The sequence below is a fragment of the Argentina anserina genome, chromosome 1, assembly GCF_933775445.1.
Source record: "Argentina anserina chromosome 1, drPotAnse1.1, whole genome shotgun sequence".
Taxonomy (NCBI): Eukaryota; Viridiplantae; Streptophyta; class Magnoliopsida; order Rosales; family Rosaceae; genus Argentina; species Argentina anserina.
The window spans coordinates 2,649,286-2,665,605 of record NC_065872.1 but is presented as its reverse complement, the minus strand read 5'-3'; the positions used below and the strand labels follow the sequence as shown (position 1 = coordinate 2,665,605).

The following is a 16,320-nucleotide window of genomic DNA, read 5'->3' as shown; positions in this document are numbered from 1 at the left end:
AGAAAAACGTTACGTTTCCGCAACGAATATATATCGACTTTTATTCCGTTGCTCGTTTGTGAAAACTTCCTTCACGGAAGTTGTAGAGCTCGTCGATACGAGTTCGTGGATACGTCACGCGTTCGAATCGGACGTCGTACATAAAAGTTATTAATGATGGAAGTTAGTTTCCGATTTAAGAAACGGGTATATATATAAATATATTGGAGTTAGGGTTTCCATTTCTGGAAATCCTCACCCCCGCGCCTCTCTCTCTCATTTCCCTCTTTCTCTCTCTTCTCTCTCGCCTCTCCCCGATTCCCCTCTCTCTCTCTCTAGCCTCACCAGCGATTTCGCCGACCGGCCCTCCGTAGGCCACACCGCCTAGCCCAAAAGGACGCGCGACCCTCCTCACCAAACCCCGAGCTCGCGCCGCTCCGTCTTGCCGCCGAGAGTCTCCTCTCTCTCCCCGAGCCTCCCTCTTCATCACGTCGCGATCTCCGCCTCCAAGCCGTCGTGTCCCTCACCGCCGGTCCTTAGAGCACCGCGTGACCCTCCGCTGCAACCCTCAAGCTCGCCACTGCTCGAATCGACGTCGTCGGCCTCTCGCATCACCGACGACGAATCGAAGCCTCCACCGTTCGATTTAGGTAAGGATTGATGAAATTGATTGTTATGTGTGATTGTGTGATGTTTTGGGATTGATTGTGTAATAACCCGAATTTTTTTAGAAATTAAATGTCGAGTATTTTCAAAGTGTTAAACTTGTGAAATTAATTCAAGACGACAATTGGAGGTTTGCGACATTTCGAAACGAAAACGGAAACGTTCTCGGATCGTTTAATTAGAAAACGTAACGTTACTGCAACGTATAGATCGACTTTTATTCCGTCACTCGGTTGCGAAAACTTCCTTCACGAAAGTCGTAGAGCTCATCGATACGAATTCGTGGACACGTCATGCGTTCGAATCGGACATCGGACGCGAAAGTTATTAACGTCGGAAGTTCGTTTCCGATTTTGGAAATAGTATAAAAGGAAGAATAGGAGATTAAAAATCAGAAAATCAGATTTTTCTAAAAATCAACTCGGAAGTTGTTGGAAATGTTGTTTAGGTTGTGGTGGTGAAATTTGGTGATGATTGGTGGCGGTCGGTGAACAGTAACGCCGAATGAATAGTAACTGTGAATAGTAACTCCGTATGAATAGTGATCTGTAACAGTAACTGTGTATAGTGATCTGTAACAGTAAATATGAACAGTGTCATGGTAAAACCGTAACTGTGAACAGTTGTTTAGTAAAAAACAATAATTAGTAAACATGAACAGTGTTCCGTGAACAATGTTTTATGAACAACATTTAGCTGTGCTGAACTCGTCATCTGATATTTTAAGTATCATTTTCTAAGCATTTATCGTGCTATTAGGTGACTGACGAAACGAGTGAGGAAATTACTTTCAGGGTCGTGGAAGTTGCACGCAGGAAAGAATGTGAGTAAAATCTCACTTATTTACGAATCTACCCTTGCGGTGATTCAAGATTTTGCAAGAATTTTTAATATTGAATTACGACACGTATACAATATAGTGGATTACATATATATCGTTAAATGGTAATAAGTACATATATATATAGTTTGCTATATTATATACTGTTATGAATTCATTAGAATTGGTCATTTCGAATGACGAGAATTAAATATTGAGCATGTGATTTGATTTTTGTACAATATGAGGTGTGATTATTGTACGTGGTTTTAACATGAGTTTGTTAAAATGTTTTGTCTTCGGACGAGTTTTTTTTGTCTTCGGACGTGTTTATGAAATATGACATGTATATGATATAATGGATTATATATATATTGTATAAATGGTAAATATGTACATATATATATATAGTTTGCTATATAATATACTGTTATGATTTTATCGTGATTTATGTCATTTCGATGACGAGATTTATATATCGAGCATGTGATTTTGATTTGTAAAATATGAAGTGAGATTATTGTACGTGATTTTAACATTGAGATTGTTAAAATGTTGATTTGTCTTCGGACATGATTTTTGATACAATATGATGTGAGATTATTGTACGTGATTTTAACATTGAGATTGTTAAAATGTTGATTTGTCTTCGGACATGATTTTTGATACAATATGATGTGAGATTATTGTATGTGATTTTAACATTGAGATTGTTAAAATGTTGATTTGTCTTCGGACGTGATTTGGTACAATATGACGGACCGCTCAGAGGACTTGAAGTTATTTATGTCCAGCTTGTGTGAGGATTTTATGTGACTATCTTGTGAGTTTGTAGTGAGGATTTCGCAATTCCATTTGTTATAATATTGAATTATAATTTGGGTTGTAATAATCGGTTTAACTGAGTTGTATTTTGAACTCAGAGATGATCCGCTGTGGCATTTTAAATGATTTCGATTCGTTGAAATTGTTTGGTGTTTAACGACTTTGAAATTTTGAGTTTTTAAGCTCGAAATTTTGGGGTCGTTACAGATTGGGAGGATTGTGGATCGATTAGGAGGATTTTGGAGGAGGATCCGAGGTATAGGTGGAGAATGGAACACCGCCGCCTTAGGCGGCGCGTATGAGTGCGTGAGGAGGTCTGGAGGTGGCCTTGGGCCATGCAGGGGCAGAGGAGAAGGAGAGGGGGAGAAATGGGGCGGCGGTGGCGTGATACGCGCCGTTTTTGGTGTCGGCGCGTGTGCCCCACGCGCTGCCACAATGAGTGGCGCGTGCACCCCACGCGCCGCCACGTGCGGCGGCGCGTGAACTGTGTTTCCGAATGGTAATTTTGTAATTTATTTTTACGTACGGTAAATGTAAAAGTGATTTACATACGGTAAATGTAAATCTATTTTACATACGGTAAATATAAATTACTTTCAGTAAATGTAAAAAGTAATTTCAAAAGGATAAATCAATAATTAATATTTACTGAGACAGTATTTACATTTGGAATAGTATTCGTACGTACATAAATATGTAAACAGTATGTACTCGTACATGAATACGTAATGGATGTGTATTTGTACAGTAAATACATGAATAGTACTCAGTGAACAGTAAATTCGTAAAACCAGAAATTGCTTAACAGTAACAAATTATTACTGTTTCGGCATTTAAAGGTTTACGAAACGATTCTAAATTCTTTTCTTATCTTTTCAAGGTGATCGATAAATCAAGAAAATGAATTATCTTCGGAAATTGTGGAATTACGCTCGAGTTGATAAGGTGAGTAAAATCTCACATATTTACGAATCTACTCTTGCGGAGATTCAAGATTTTGCAAGAGTTTTAAATATTGAAATACGATATGTATATGATATAGTGGAATATATATATATTTGTATAAATGGTAAATAAGTACATATATATATATAGTTGGCTATATTATATACTGTTATGAATTCATTGTGAATATGATCACAGTGGTGATGAGAATTATATATTGAGCATGTGATGCGATTTGTACAAATAATGAGTAGATTATTATACGTGGTTTTAACGTTAAGAATTGTTAAAACATTTTGTCTTCGGACGTGTCTATGAAATATGACATGTATATAATAAAGTGGATTATATATATATATATATTGTATAAATGGTAAATAGGTACATATATATATAGTTTGCTATATTATATACTGTTAGGATTTCGTTGTGAATATGATCACAGTGGTGATGAGAATCATATATTGAGCATGTTAAGGAGATTTGTCAATAATGAGTAGATTATTGTACGTGTTTATGTCTTCGGACAGTCTTCGGACGTGTTTGGCATGTCGGAACCTAGCCTTTGGCCGGGCGAAAGTTACGATACAGTTAGAGCTCTAGTCTGTCTGCCGAAGTACTGCATGTGAGGTAACAGGTGGGTTATCGGCTCATGAGTACTCATATTTTTGGACGTTGGGTAGCGAGGAGGTTGCCCAATGTCGGACGTTGGGTAGCGAGGAGGTTGCCCAATGTCGGCGGTGTACTACTTGAGGGGTAACAGAGGTGTACCAGCGCTCATTAGTACCCGTATTATAAATGCATTTGGGTAAACAGAGGGGTTGCCCAATTTCTCAACCAGATGAGCCGTCCATTGACTCATGAGTGCATTTATATTTGTTGATTTGTGGATTGTCGTATATATATTGATATGAGAATTATATTGTTTTATTTTACTCATACGAGCTGTAAAGCTTACCGGGTTTGTGTTTACAATCCCGGTGTACCAATTCGATGGTGCAGGGGATAATACTGCAGGTGTCGATTAGTGGGAATCGAAGAACAACTCTGGGGACTTGAAGTCGTTCATTATCCTGCTTGTAGTGAGGTTTCTATTGTGGATTTGTGTGAGGACTTGTGAGGTTTTATTTGTGGGTTTTGTGAGAGATTGTGAGAATTATTACATTTCCATTTTTATGTAATGTTGAATTATAAATTTGGTTTGTAATAATTGGTTTGTCTGAGTTGTATTGAGACCTCAGTAATGATCCGTTGTGGCATTTAAAATGATTTCGATTTATTGAGATTGTTTTGGTGTTTCACGACTTTGAAATTTTGAGTTTTTATGCTTGAAATTTTGGGATCGTTACACCGTTTGACTGCAAAAACATTACACTTTGCAAGTAAGGAACATTACACATTTTACAGTTTATGTGGAGAACAAGAATGAGTCTGATGACTATAGCATCTACCATTCCCAAAACCCAAAGGCGAAACTTTAAGAGGTAAAATGAGCAACATAGGTGACTGAGAGGCTAGCTGATGACATTATAGCCGAAATCACGACTGAATTAGAGAGTTCAATTTTATTACCGATATTATTGCTGATTTAGGTGCCAACCTTGTTAGTGATGGAAGTCATAGAACTTGGTTGGTATTGCTGATTTAGGTGACAATCTTGTTAGTGATAGTACTTGATTATTCACTTGGCGGATCCATAATTAGAATATTGGGAATGCTTAAATTGCTTATCCAAAGAAACAAAAAATAATGAAAATTCCCAACCGTGCACGAGAATATTATTAATTAAAATTAAAATTGATAGACGTAACTAGTCTTATCCCTCATATGCATGTACAAAAAGCGTAAACTATCTAAATCTAGCTCTAGGAGTCGATGAATCTTCAAACTCTCTAATGACTTTCTCATTATCTATAGATTCAGCATACTTGATCTAATTGCATGTGAAAAATCATACAAACACCCAAAAAATCATCTCTTTGTCTTGCTTCTATGTTTATTTTATAGAAGTTCATAACTTAGAATACCCTCAACTTTTCTTTGGAAGAAGTAAATGTTTTAAAATGCTTCAATTTTGGCTCAACATTTGATATTATAGTCTAATAAATACCTATATTCTAAAACACAATATATGCTTATGTCAGACAACCAGATTTGGAATCCATTGTGCATTACTGCTTTTAAAAATAAAATAAAATAAAATAAAACAAAGTAGAGCTTTATGTGAGGTTGAACATTCAAGTGAGCCGACACAAAAACTTCATCTAGACTAACAAATTAGCAAATAGTAACAACAAAGCAAGTACAAATAATTGATAAATCAATTAATCAATAAACACATGATACTATTAGTTGAGCTATTGAGGAAGATGATTAAAATCGGGGATGATTGGCTGAGGGTGGAGCACACGCTAGAAAACAATAGAGTATTCATTCTGTTTTTTTTCCTTCATCTTGGGCACGGGGATGCTTTTCACCCCAAGCTACGAGGTAGATCCACCATTAATCAGGTCCCGAATGAAGCTTTCATGAATGCTCTCTTGTTTTATGTTGTGACTTGTGAACTCTTTAGGTGTCATAAAGGCTCTACTTTTTTAATTCAGTTTCTTATTCTATCCCCAAAAAAAAAACGTAGTGAGCAAGGCACAAATAATTTGGAAATTGTGAAACAAAGAACAAGGGATTGCATGGGGACAAGGAAAAAAAAGCGTCGAGACCATGAAAACTGTATGTGAGATAATGAGGAACTGAATCAACTGTGACATTTAATAGATACACACGCTAATATTGGAGTAGGGAGCTTACAATCTAAATAAGTTCATCTAATATTGGGTCGGAACTGGGGAAATGGGAAAGTCATATATATATATATATATATATATAGCTTCTCAGCTGCGAACGTCCGTACCGTGCGGGTTCGGCGATTCCAGCGACTGTCGGGGCGCGACTGCAGCGCGGAAGGTGTTGACCGCACTCCCCCCTCCTGGCGCTTCTGTTTGTGTCGGCCGGAACTACAACGCCGGCCTACGGCGGACGAAATCTCAAAATTTCAAGTTTTTGGGCACCGTGCGGAAATTTAGAGATTCTGACCGCCATAGGCTAGCGTTGTAGCTCTGGCCAGCACAGACAGGAGCACCAGAAGGAGGGAGCACGGCCGGCACTATCCGCGCCGTTGTTTCGTATTGCCGGTCGCCAAAATTGCCGAATTCGCACCATGAGGACGTCCACACCTGAGAAAATCTATATATATATATATATATATATATATATATATATATATATTACACAGAGCTACATACGACATTTCGCATGTCTATTGCAGAAGCTCTTTCAAAACAGAAGGGGCAATGTTCAAGTGTTTAACCACTTCTCCTTCTTTTTCATTGCGTGAAGCTTTACCGGCAACTCTCCATGCAAAGGAACATTTTCTCACATCTCCACAATCATGGTCATAACACAAATGGTATACAGCGAGTGCCTCGTCAAGTATTTCATTTATCGGCCTTCGATTGTCCTCCAAGTCCTCAGCACTGTCCTCAAAGTCATCAGGGTCATTATACAGCTTCTACAAATGAAAAGCAGCTAGCACAAGCACGAACAACAAATAGTTACTGGATTGAGTAGACTCAAACTGCAACAAAAAAAAAACTACATTATATATTTTATTTATCACATTTTTATACTTTCTTATGACACTCTTTGCCTGATCTCCATCCTCATTGAAGGCCGAGCTCATCTCTCCCCTGTAATTTATGTAATGTTCGTCCCATCATCCTTTTCCTTCACATCATTCTTTTTATGCATGCATGTTATTATCACCTAGAGTCAAGAATCGATCCATCCAAGCAAGCCAGTTATTAGCAGCCTCACTCGTAGCGAAACTGAAACAGCAGAAATTTGAAGATTGTACAACCCAGATGATTATAATTATCATGCAAATAATAAGCCTCTAATTGGTAGGAACCTATCAACCTTATGAAAACTATAATGTGAAGGTTGTACAACCTAGATGATTATAAATAGAAAAAAGTTCACCATCGCTACCCAAACTATTGTGGCAAGGTCAATGTAGTACCCCAACTCTGAGTTGTACCAATGTAGTACCCCAACTTGTAATTCGTTATCAACGAAGGGTCTGAGCCCAATTTCCGTTACGGCTCCGTTATCTCGGTCACGTGTCCTGCACGTGACTACACAAAATATTCAACAGCGATACCCAAACTCTTGTGGCAAGGTCAATGTAGTACTCAAACTCTGAGTTGTACCAATGTAGTACCCAAACTCGTTTTTCGCTATCAATGAGGGGTATGAGGCCAATTTACGTCACGGTTTCGTCTTATGGATCAAAATAAAAAGGGTATTTACCTAAATAACTCTATGTGGGTTCTAAGGCCATAAATAAGAAACTCTTACAATAAATATCTAGAATTAAGAAACAACTTACAAATTGGGAAAAACACCAACTCATTCTCATTATGCTCTGGACGCCTCACCACCACAGGGCGGCATCGAGGAGCTCCACCTCCTCTCATCCCCACCGCCTCCTCCTTCACCACCAACACCATCTTTGAGCTCCTCCACCTCTCCTTGGAACCCCTGATCCATCGGCACGTCACGATCGCAGAACTTCACTATGAGATTCTCGACCGCTGACTGCGCCGCTTTACATGCCTCGAATGTCGTAGGTGGAGGGAGAGAATGTCGTAGGTGGAGGATGTGAAGGAGACGATGTTGTGGCTCAAGGCGGAGCTGCCGAGCTGGGAGAAGTCGTCATCGTGATTGAAGAGTTTGGAAGAAACACAACCCGTAGTGTTGTTTTGCCTCGAAATCTGAGCTCAGAAATACAGTGTGGAAGGAGTGAGAGTGAAGGAGAATGAAAAGAAAATGAGAAAAGACGAGAAGTTATGACACGTGACCCAGAAGATGGAGTTGTGATAGAAATTGGCTTCAGACCCCTCGTTGATAGAGAAAAACAAGTTTGGGTACTACATTGGTACAACTCAAAGTTGGGGTATTACATTGATCTTGCCACAAGAGTTTGGGTACCGATGTTAAAATTTTTTTTGTGGTCACGTGCGGGACACGTGACCGAGATAACGAAGCTGTAACGGAAATTAAGTTCAGACCCTTCGTTGATAGTGAATTACAAGTTTGGGTACTACATTGGTACAACTCAGAGTTGGGGTACTACATTGACCTTGCCACAATAGTTTAGATACCGATGGCGAAATTAACTCTTATAAATACATAGTCAGCTGCATACTTTGGTTCAAACCTATTGGTCAAGAATGATTTAAACAGAACATCTTATAGATCTTCAATAGTGTGTCAAATATAAAAACAAATATGGGATCATCAATTGATAATGAGAATAATGATAAACACTTTGTTTTTCTCATGACCTAGGTAAAGTATATAAAAAAGACTATGAAAAACCAGATATGAGCTATGCAACGGTATACTGCCCAGTATATATTAACAAAATAGGCATTCAGCCATTGTTCAAAAATATTATAGAAGAAAAGAAAAGAAAGGAAGCAGTCAATATGCCCCAGCTGGACCTGTCCTCACGCTCTTCTTCTTCCTCCTCATCACCCTCCTGGTGCTCACCGACCGGGTTGGAGGGTCCTGCAGCCAGTTTTTCCTTCAGACTGGCCACTTGTTTCTCCAGCTGTTCCTTCTCGGTCTTCAACTTGTTCTTCTCCATTTCCAAGAATGATTTATGGCTGGAGAGTTCAGCAACTTGCTCCTTTAGACCGGTCTCTTCCTCCGTGTCATCAACCAGGAAGACATTGTATAAGGCCTACAATAAACCGTGCGGCAATCAACAGCAAGCAACAGATGTCAGTTTATTCAAACAAGATACAAGGAATTGAAGATTACCCTCATCATGTGCTCTCGGGCCTTTAGCCTGTTCTCCCAGGGCGTAGCTTGCAGAGCTTGGATCCGGTCCAGCTCAATCCCTTTCAGCTCCCCTAACATATTCCGGACGAATTTTTCATCCGCGCAGCCGTACTCAGTAAGAAGCTCCTTTATTGGAACCCGGGAGGTAACCGGCACCTTTGGGGAAAGCAGAGCCAGGGACGGTGTGGTGGAGGCAACGGTGACAGGGGCTTTCTCCGATGTTTTGGTCTTCTTAGAAACATGCTCACCAACGGTATGACCGGTGAAAGTCACACCAGTGTTGACAGAAGCAACAGTTTCCTCGTGGCCCTTATCCCTCCGGCGCTTTCTTTTCTCCCCCCAGTGAACAACCTCAGTCACCTCAGTGCCTGCAGAGGAGGCCGGAGCTTCGGTAGAGACAGGTTGAGGAGCGGTGCCATAATCACCCTCAGCAATGGTGAGATGTTGGGCGATGGTCTCTAGGCTGGACTCCTTGGTCACTGGATCCACGACAGTTCGGGAAGCTATGTCTCTTTTCGAAATGTGACTCTCAAGTATTTGGTCGTCAGCCATGTTGATGGTAGGACTAGAGGGAACGGTAGTTTTGGGTAAGATAGCTGCAAAATAAATAACAAGACCAGTCGGTTAGTTATCACAAAGCAAAACATGAGAAAAAGAAAAGGCATTCAGAAAGTATATCTACGCCTACTAGGTGACCGCCCTAATCTACAATACTCCAGTACATTCCACCGGGTGATATTATAGGAGCTTCGGTCATTATCACTCCAGCAATGAAATAGCCTGGCAATCCGCCCCTTTTCCAAATCGCTCAAGCGGTAAGACTGATCCCTGATTGGCTGAAAGGTGCCACTTACAGGATATTTGGATGAGTTCCTCCGCCATTTACCGCCGACCATAACGACCTTCTTCCTCCATATATTGTTTACCCAAGACGGTAAATTGGTCGCCAGCGGTTTGTAATCCCGAGTAGCGAAAGTAATGCAACTAACCGACGGTAGGTCAAATTGTACGGGGCCCTAAATTCATTGACGGTAGGAAAGAAAAGATCGGAAAGGTAGAAGAGGCAACACAGGCTCAGCAGTTGCCTCTATTGGTTGCTAGGTAATTGGGCTAGAGAAATACAAAGCATGCTCAATAGATATTGAATCGCTTGCGGTAAATGATATGACAAACCATGTTTAAATTGGTCCTCAAGAGCTGAAACTCACCCATCTTCTGGATTACAGGCACTTTCCCCCCGGCGTACCACTCTCAGTTTTATGTCGTTTGGTATTCCCCATTTTTTTCCTAAATGCCCTCATCTCAGCAATGGTCATGCTCCTTTCCTGTTCATCACAAACCGTAGAGCCTATCCGGTGAGGCGGGACACCCATGGGCGTGTCATACGTAATAGAACATACCGGAATCCCGCCACTAAGGGTATCCTCGGTATGGCTACCGGCGGAAGATTGGGGAATGGACGACTCTATACGATTCCTCTGATCCACATGAGCATCAAGATACTCGTCTAACCGCTGATCTAAATCGTCGACCGCTCGGTCAGAGGAACTACTGCTACCAGTGGTGTGTGCACTAGTCTATGATACACCTATATGTTATAAAAGAGGAATGCCCGTATCGGATACTGGTGCGGGCCGGATACGCTACATACACGTATTCTTGACTGAAAATGGAATAGAGTTATAGAGGTTACTGAGATTACCAAAGGGAATGAGATTGGATCGCCGGAGCTCCAGTAACACACCAAGAAGCTCACCGGCGTCGTTGTCTTGAATTCGATCTCGCCGGAACGTGGCTCGAATCCGACATGCAAGGACTGGGTTGTGTAGAGCTTGTCGAGGGAGAGAGAATGGCGGTGGCGGCGTGCCTTGACATGGCTGGAAGGCGGCGGCGTAGCCGGTCAAAGACTGCATTTGTGTTGTTGCGTCGAGAAGAGAGAAGAGAAGCAGAACGAAGAATAAGAGAAGAAAAAAGAAAGGAAGGAGAAGAAGAAAACGAAGAAAAAAGGGAGAGAGGAAATGGCTCGGGCCTTGGGCTCGGGTTTCTATGCCCAGAGATTAAAAACTCAAATTGAAAACTATTATATATATATATATATATATTAAAAATTATTTTACAAAACGTATCTAAAACACTACATCTTACTTGTTTTTCTATCTTGTATCATGTCGTACCCATATCCCGTGTGCCTTATCCGTACTTGTGCATCATATGTCTCCATATTATCCTTAGTGTCAAAAAGGGATCCTCAACTAACTCCGCAACTCCTCAACAACAATAAACAGTCAAACACCGCAGCCAAACCTAAACCTACATTTTATCATCATCAACTTAGCAATCTACCCAGAAAATACCATTTCCAAAAGACCACAAACACTCGTAAGAAGCTCAGAAAGATACCTAAAACAACACAATATCTTATCAACCTATGACAACACCCAGAAAACAGCAAAAACATTCCAAAACCATAACAAATCGCATTCAAGCAAAGGAAGAAAGAGCATACTAATGGCATTCAAAGGCAGAATACAACACGCACCTCGCAATCAAGTTGGGAGAGAGAGAAAGAGAGACACTCTCTGGGAATCTCAAAGCTCTGAAAATTTTTATGATCTCTAGAGAAAACTGAAAAATGACACTAAAGGAAGAAGTGGCGAGGTCACTAGGCATTTTGGGCATCTCCAACAGCCTAGTCATTTTGAAAAAAAAAATTAAAATTTAACAATTTTTAGGATAACTTAGAGCTCCAACATAATAGCTATTAAAAGTTAAATATAGTTTTAGCTAAATAGTCTAGCTAAATCTAGTTAGACAAGAAAAAAAATTATTTAAAAACTAAATATAATTTTTGCTGAAATAGCGGAGTATACATCTCAAAAGTGATATTTAGCCATCATTTTTAGCTATCTAAAATAGCTTTACCATTGGAGATGCCCTTATAAGGGAGAGGGAAAACTTTTATGTTTCTCTCTTAAAACTGCCCCTATCAGCTAGGTAAAACCACCAAGGCGATTTAAACCGTCGATCTTCACTGCTACAGCTCGCCATGTGTCCCACTATCTTTCAAACTTCCCAGGCGCGCACGACTTGAAGAATGGGCGGTTTGACTACTTCATTTATGAGAGGTCAAAGGTAGGTAAGCCATGTGAAAGTCATGCATAAAACCTCGAAAGGGTAAAATAATGAAAGTCACACTGCGCAATGCCGCGAGAAATTTTTTTTATAACCACCACATCAAATCAGGAGAATGAAGCACCATGCGGTAATTCAAAATAGAAACACCAATAAGAAACACATGCAAGTGACTTCAGGTTGACGCCTAGTCACCCACACAAACCCAAACCGGGCGGTGGCAATATCCCTGATTAGGATATTTAACGCAAGCTTAAAACCTTACTAGTCGAGTACATAAAGAAAACAGAACGTTTATAGTGGGAATGTTCGCTACCTCACCCCATACGGTAAGACAACATGAATACAACGCAACAGAAATAAAATTGTTCAGTTGATACCAATCTTGAGCACGAACTTGGGGTACTATAACTGGGGATACGCTTAGTGGAGCGGTCGTCAAATGATCCTGAAAGACATATCAAGTCCCCGTTCAAGATCATTTGATCAGAAACTTGGGAGACTTGTTGGTAGTAGCAATATAACTATTACTGGATCATTTGGACCCACCCCACTAACTCAACATCAGTAGGCTATGGCCTAGTATCAATCCCGCCCAAGGCATAGGTCGGGGTGAGGACTCGAGCGGTTCCTTAGCAATGAGAATAAGCTCATAAAGTAGAACATCAAAGGGGTATCAGTCCCACATCGAGGATAGCCCAAGGGCTCAATCTTATATGGCTTTCCTATTGTTGCAAGAGTAGTGAATTCTAACATTTTGAGTTGGTGGCTATCCAACATTTCAAAATTTTCTCTTTCATAAATTTAGTTGAATTCAAATTTTGGAATTGAAGAATTCCTGACACTATTTTCAATTTCATTATACTTGAATTATTCAACATTTAGCAACTGAACTCCCTTTTTCTTCCCAAAGATGCTCATCATCTTTATGCTCTTATATCTATGAGTTTAGGTAGCTCAGAAGAACCAAAAAAAATTGGGCTTGTTGTTGGTTCCAAAAGGAAAACATATGGTGAAGGATTTCCTTTAGGTACTTCTAAAATTTTGAAACCATGAGTCTTTGTGACTTGGTTATCATTTTTTAATTTTTTATGTTCTCCGGCTATCATTTGAACATAATCTAATATCTTTATTTGTTGTTGTTTAAGCTCTCCTATCTTATTATTAACCTTTGTTAATAGTTCTTCTTTTTCAGGTTGAGGCTGAATATAGTCTATCTTGCTTTCTAATTTAGTCAATTGATATGCTATATTTGGTAGTGTCTCTAGATATTCTATATATCTAGTGAATTCAGTCAAAGTTTCTTGATGCCTTGCATCATTTTGTTTTACTAGGAAATCTAGTTTTTGTAGTATTTTTTCAGAAGTTGTTCACATCTTGGGACTTTTATTGAGCACTAGCTTGATGCTAGGCTCTAATACTAGTGGCTTTTATCAAAGTGCTCGAGATCAAATATACTCAGGCTCGAGGTAATCTACTCGAAGTAAGAAAATGCTCAAAACTAAATTCAAATGAGAGTAAGTCTCTTCGAAAGAGGTTCTTGATGAAGAGAATCTTCTAACCAATGCTCAAATAATCAAGAGGTTCTTGATATACTTGAAAAGTTTCTTTGATAATCTTAATATTCGTTTAGACTTTGTAGATTTTTCTCTGAACTAAATAAATATTATCCCAATAATTAGGACTTTCTTTATCAAGTTTAGATCTAAAATCCTTTAAGATCGCAAGTTCTTTTTATTCTTCAACCAATTCTTCTTTTGTGTTTACAAATAAAAAGCAATTGTACTCTAGTAAGAAGCGAAATTATGAATAATAAAAAATTAATTGTTTACTTTTTAGTATTAAGAATAGGCTATTAGCCGTAAAATGTTCAAATAAACAGATTCAAGAAATCAGCCCACTACCGTCCGTCAATTTTTCAGTTTATATTTATATATACAGTAAGGTTAAAAACCAAAAACGAAGAAGGAAACCTATTAAGAAGGTTGTTCGGTTGGTGGGTATAGGAAAAGGTGATGGATGACCTCAGCTAATTTGGCCTCTAGTTTGTTGTATGTCAAACGGCATACTAAAATTTTCCAACAAAATGCGAAAATGAAAGTATGACAGACCTTGAAACCTCTTCTCAAGTTGTACACGAGCAACAGAAGTAGAAGGGCTTGAACAAGTACGTGCCACTTTGAACGGAGAGCCAGAGCAATAATACGGTGATCCTCCACCGGGTTGCTCTAGAGCAGTAGGTTCCTCACCTACACCAGAGGCAACTGCCAAAGTTATATAAACACCATCCATCACAACACAATCAAATCAACATAAAAAAAAAGTGAAAATAGTGACAAACCTTGAATCTTGTCACTAAGTTGGACAGGGGCAGACAGTATTTGAGAAGAAGTGCCTACAGCTTTCAGTTGAGAACCACAGGAATATGGGGATTGTTCAATAACAGGTGACAGATGACTAAATGCTTCGCCTGCACCCAAAGTTTAGTCATATAACAGCGGTAACCACAAATCCACAGCCAAATAAATCAACTTGAGAAAGCAACATATGACAAACCTTGGGACCTCTCATCCACTTGTCCATGAGTATATAATCTTTGATAAGAATAACTCCCGGCGGCTTCCGAAGGAGAACCATTGCAGTGGGGTAAGCGTCCAACAACATTTAACCTGTCACCGAGTGCCTCACCTGCACCCAGCACTCTAAACACATTCACACACAAGGAAACACACATAACCACGATGCAATGCATCAAAATTGAGATCACAAAAAGCATAACAAACCTCGAAACCCCTCTTGTACATAAGCAACAGAGCTCCCATTACAGCTTCCAGGTTGCTCTACAACACAAAAAGCTTCAACCTTTAAGCTTAATCATATCATCAAACACCTACAGGACACTAAAAGAAAAAAAGCTTCCAACTTTACAATCTAAACTGCTTCAGCATTACCTGGATGGCCGAAGTGAAGCCTCCGACGAGTCTCTGAACTGCCACCTGGGCTCTGAACATGAGCAGAACGCACCGTTTTGGACGGCGACGGAGAAGAAGAAGAAGAGCTACCGTGCTTCTTGATCATGTGGATGATAAAACCGCCGAGGCTTCTGATTTCGCTCTTGGAGATTATCGTCAGGATCTTCATTGCTGACTCCTCACCCTGGGCCGCGAGCTGCCGGATGACGTCAGCTTCCGGCCGAGGTTGGTTTTGTTTCTCACAGATTTCCAGGAGCTTCGACTCCACAAGGGGAGGTAGAAGCGCCTCTTGCTGCTCAACCCAACTCTGCTTCATGTCAAGGTTTCTTTTTTGCAGTCCACTGTTGACCTCTGTTCTTTTCTTTTGGTTGTCTTCTGTTCTCTTGTTCGAGACTCTGGATTATCCCCTTACTCTTACTCTTGTATAAGGTTTATTACTTTTGCTTCTAAAATATCTAGAGAAAACTTAACAGTGAAGAAAAAGAGCTAAATCATATTCCCTGTCACAATTGCCTATACCCAAACCACCATTGATGAGCACCTAGTTCTAATCTTTTTCTGTCTCTTTATTTTGGGCTAATCACATCCACTTCTTTTATCATACAGAATCAGACAGACTTCTCTCTTTTTTTTCTTTTCAATCCTTCTTTTCTTTCCTTTTCATATCACATAGCTTTTTGACGAACGTACTCATAACTCATGGCAACCTTGTTCGTTAAGTAACCTCCCTCACAAACCAATGAATGAAGGGAAACCATAATGGGCTTTTACATTTTTAAAGGCTTAGGCTATGAAGAAGGGAAAGGATTCAATGCGATTCATATTCATTCACTTGTTATCCAAGTGAAGCCTATTGAAATGACAGATGGTGATCTTGGTGAAATTGAAAAGTTGAAAACATTACACATGGCAAGGGAAAGACTGAAAGAGGTATGTAGCATCTCGCAACTATTGCAACGTGGAGAAGAAGAATGACCAGCATTTACCGAACCCAAAACCCAGAGGCGTAACTCTGAAGGGTAAAACGAATGTAGATTAAGAAGCTCGTCAATGACATTACCTTTCTACTATGTATTC

General features: G+C 39.8%; 1 protein-coding gene across 2 annotated transcripts; it reads right to left on the bottom strand.

Annotated features, from left to right (window-relative positions):
• Positions 1-8,570: 8,570 nt before the first annotated feature.
• On the bottom strand, positions 8,571-15,742 carry LOC126782790 (uncharacterized). Of its 2 annotated transcripts, none has more exons than XM_050508144.1 (7): positions 15,223-15,742; positions 15,055-15,111; positions 14,828-14,959; positions 14,613-14,741; positions 14,383-14,535; positions 9,119-9,735; positions 8,571-9,038 (listed from the first exon to the last, which is right to left on the bottom strand). In XM_050508144.1, exons 1-7 carry the CDS (start codon positions 15,557-15,559, stop codon positions 8,727-8,729), a joined length of 1,737 nt encoding a protein of 578 aa, XP_050364101.1. In that variant the 5' UTR covers positions 15,560-15,742; the 3' UTR covers positions 8,571-8,726. The 2 variants fall into 2 exon arrangements, with proteins under 2 accessions (XP_050364101.1, XP_050364177.1); XM_050508220.1 differs by having other exon boundaries at positions 14,383-14,520.
• Positions 15,743-16,320: the final 578 nt, after the last annotated feature.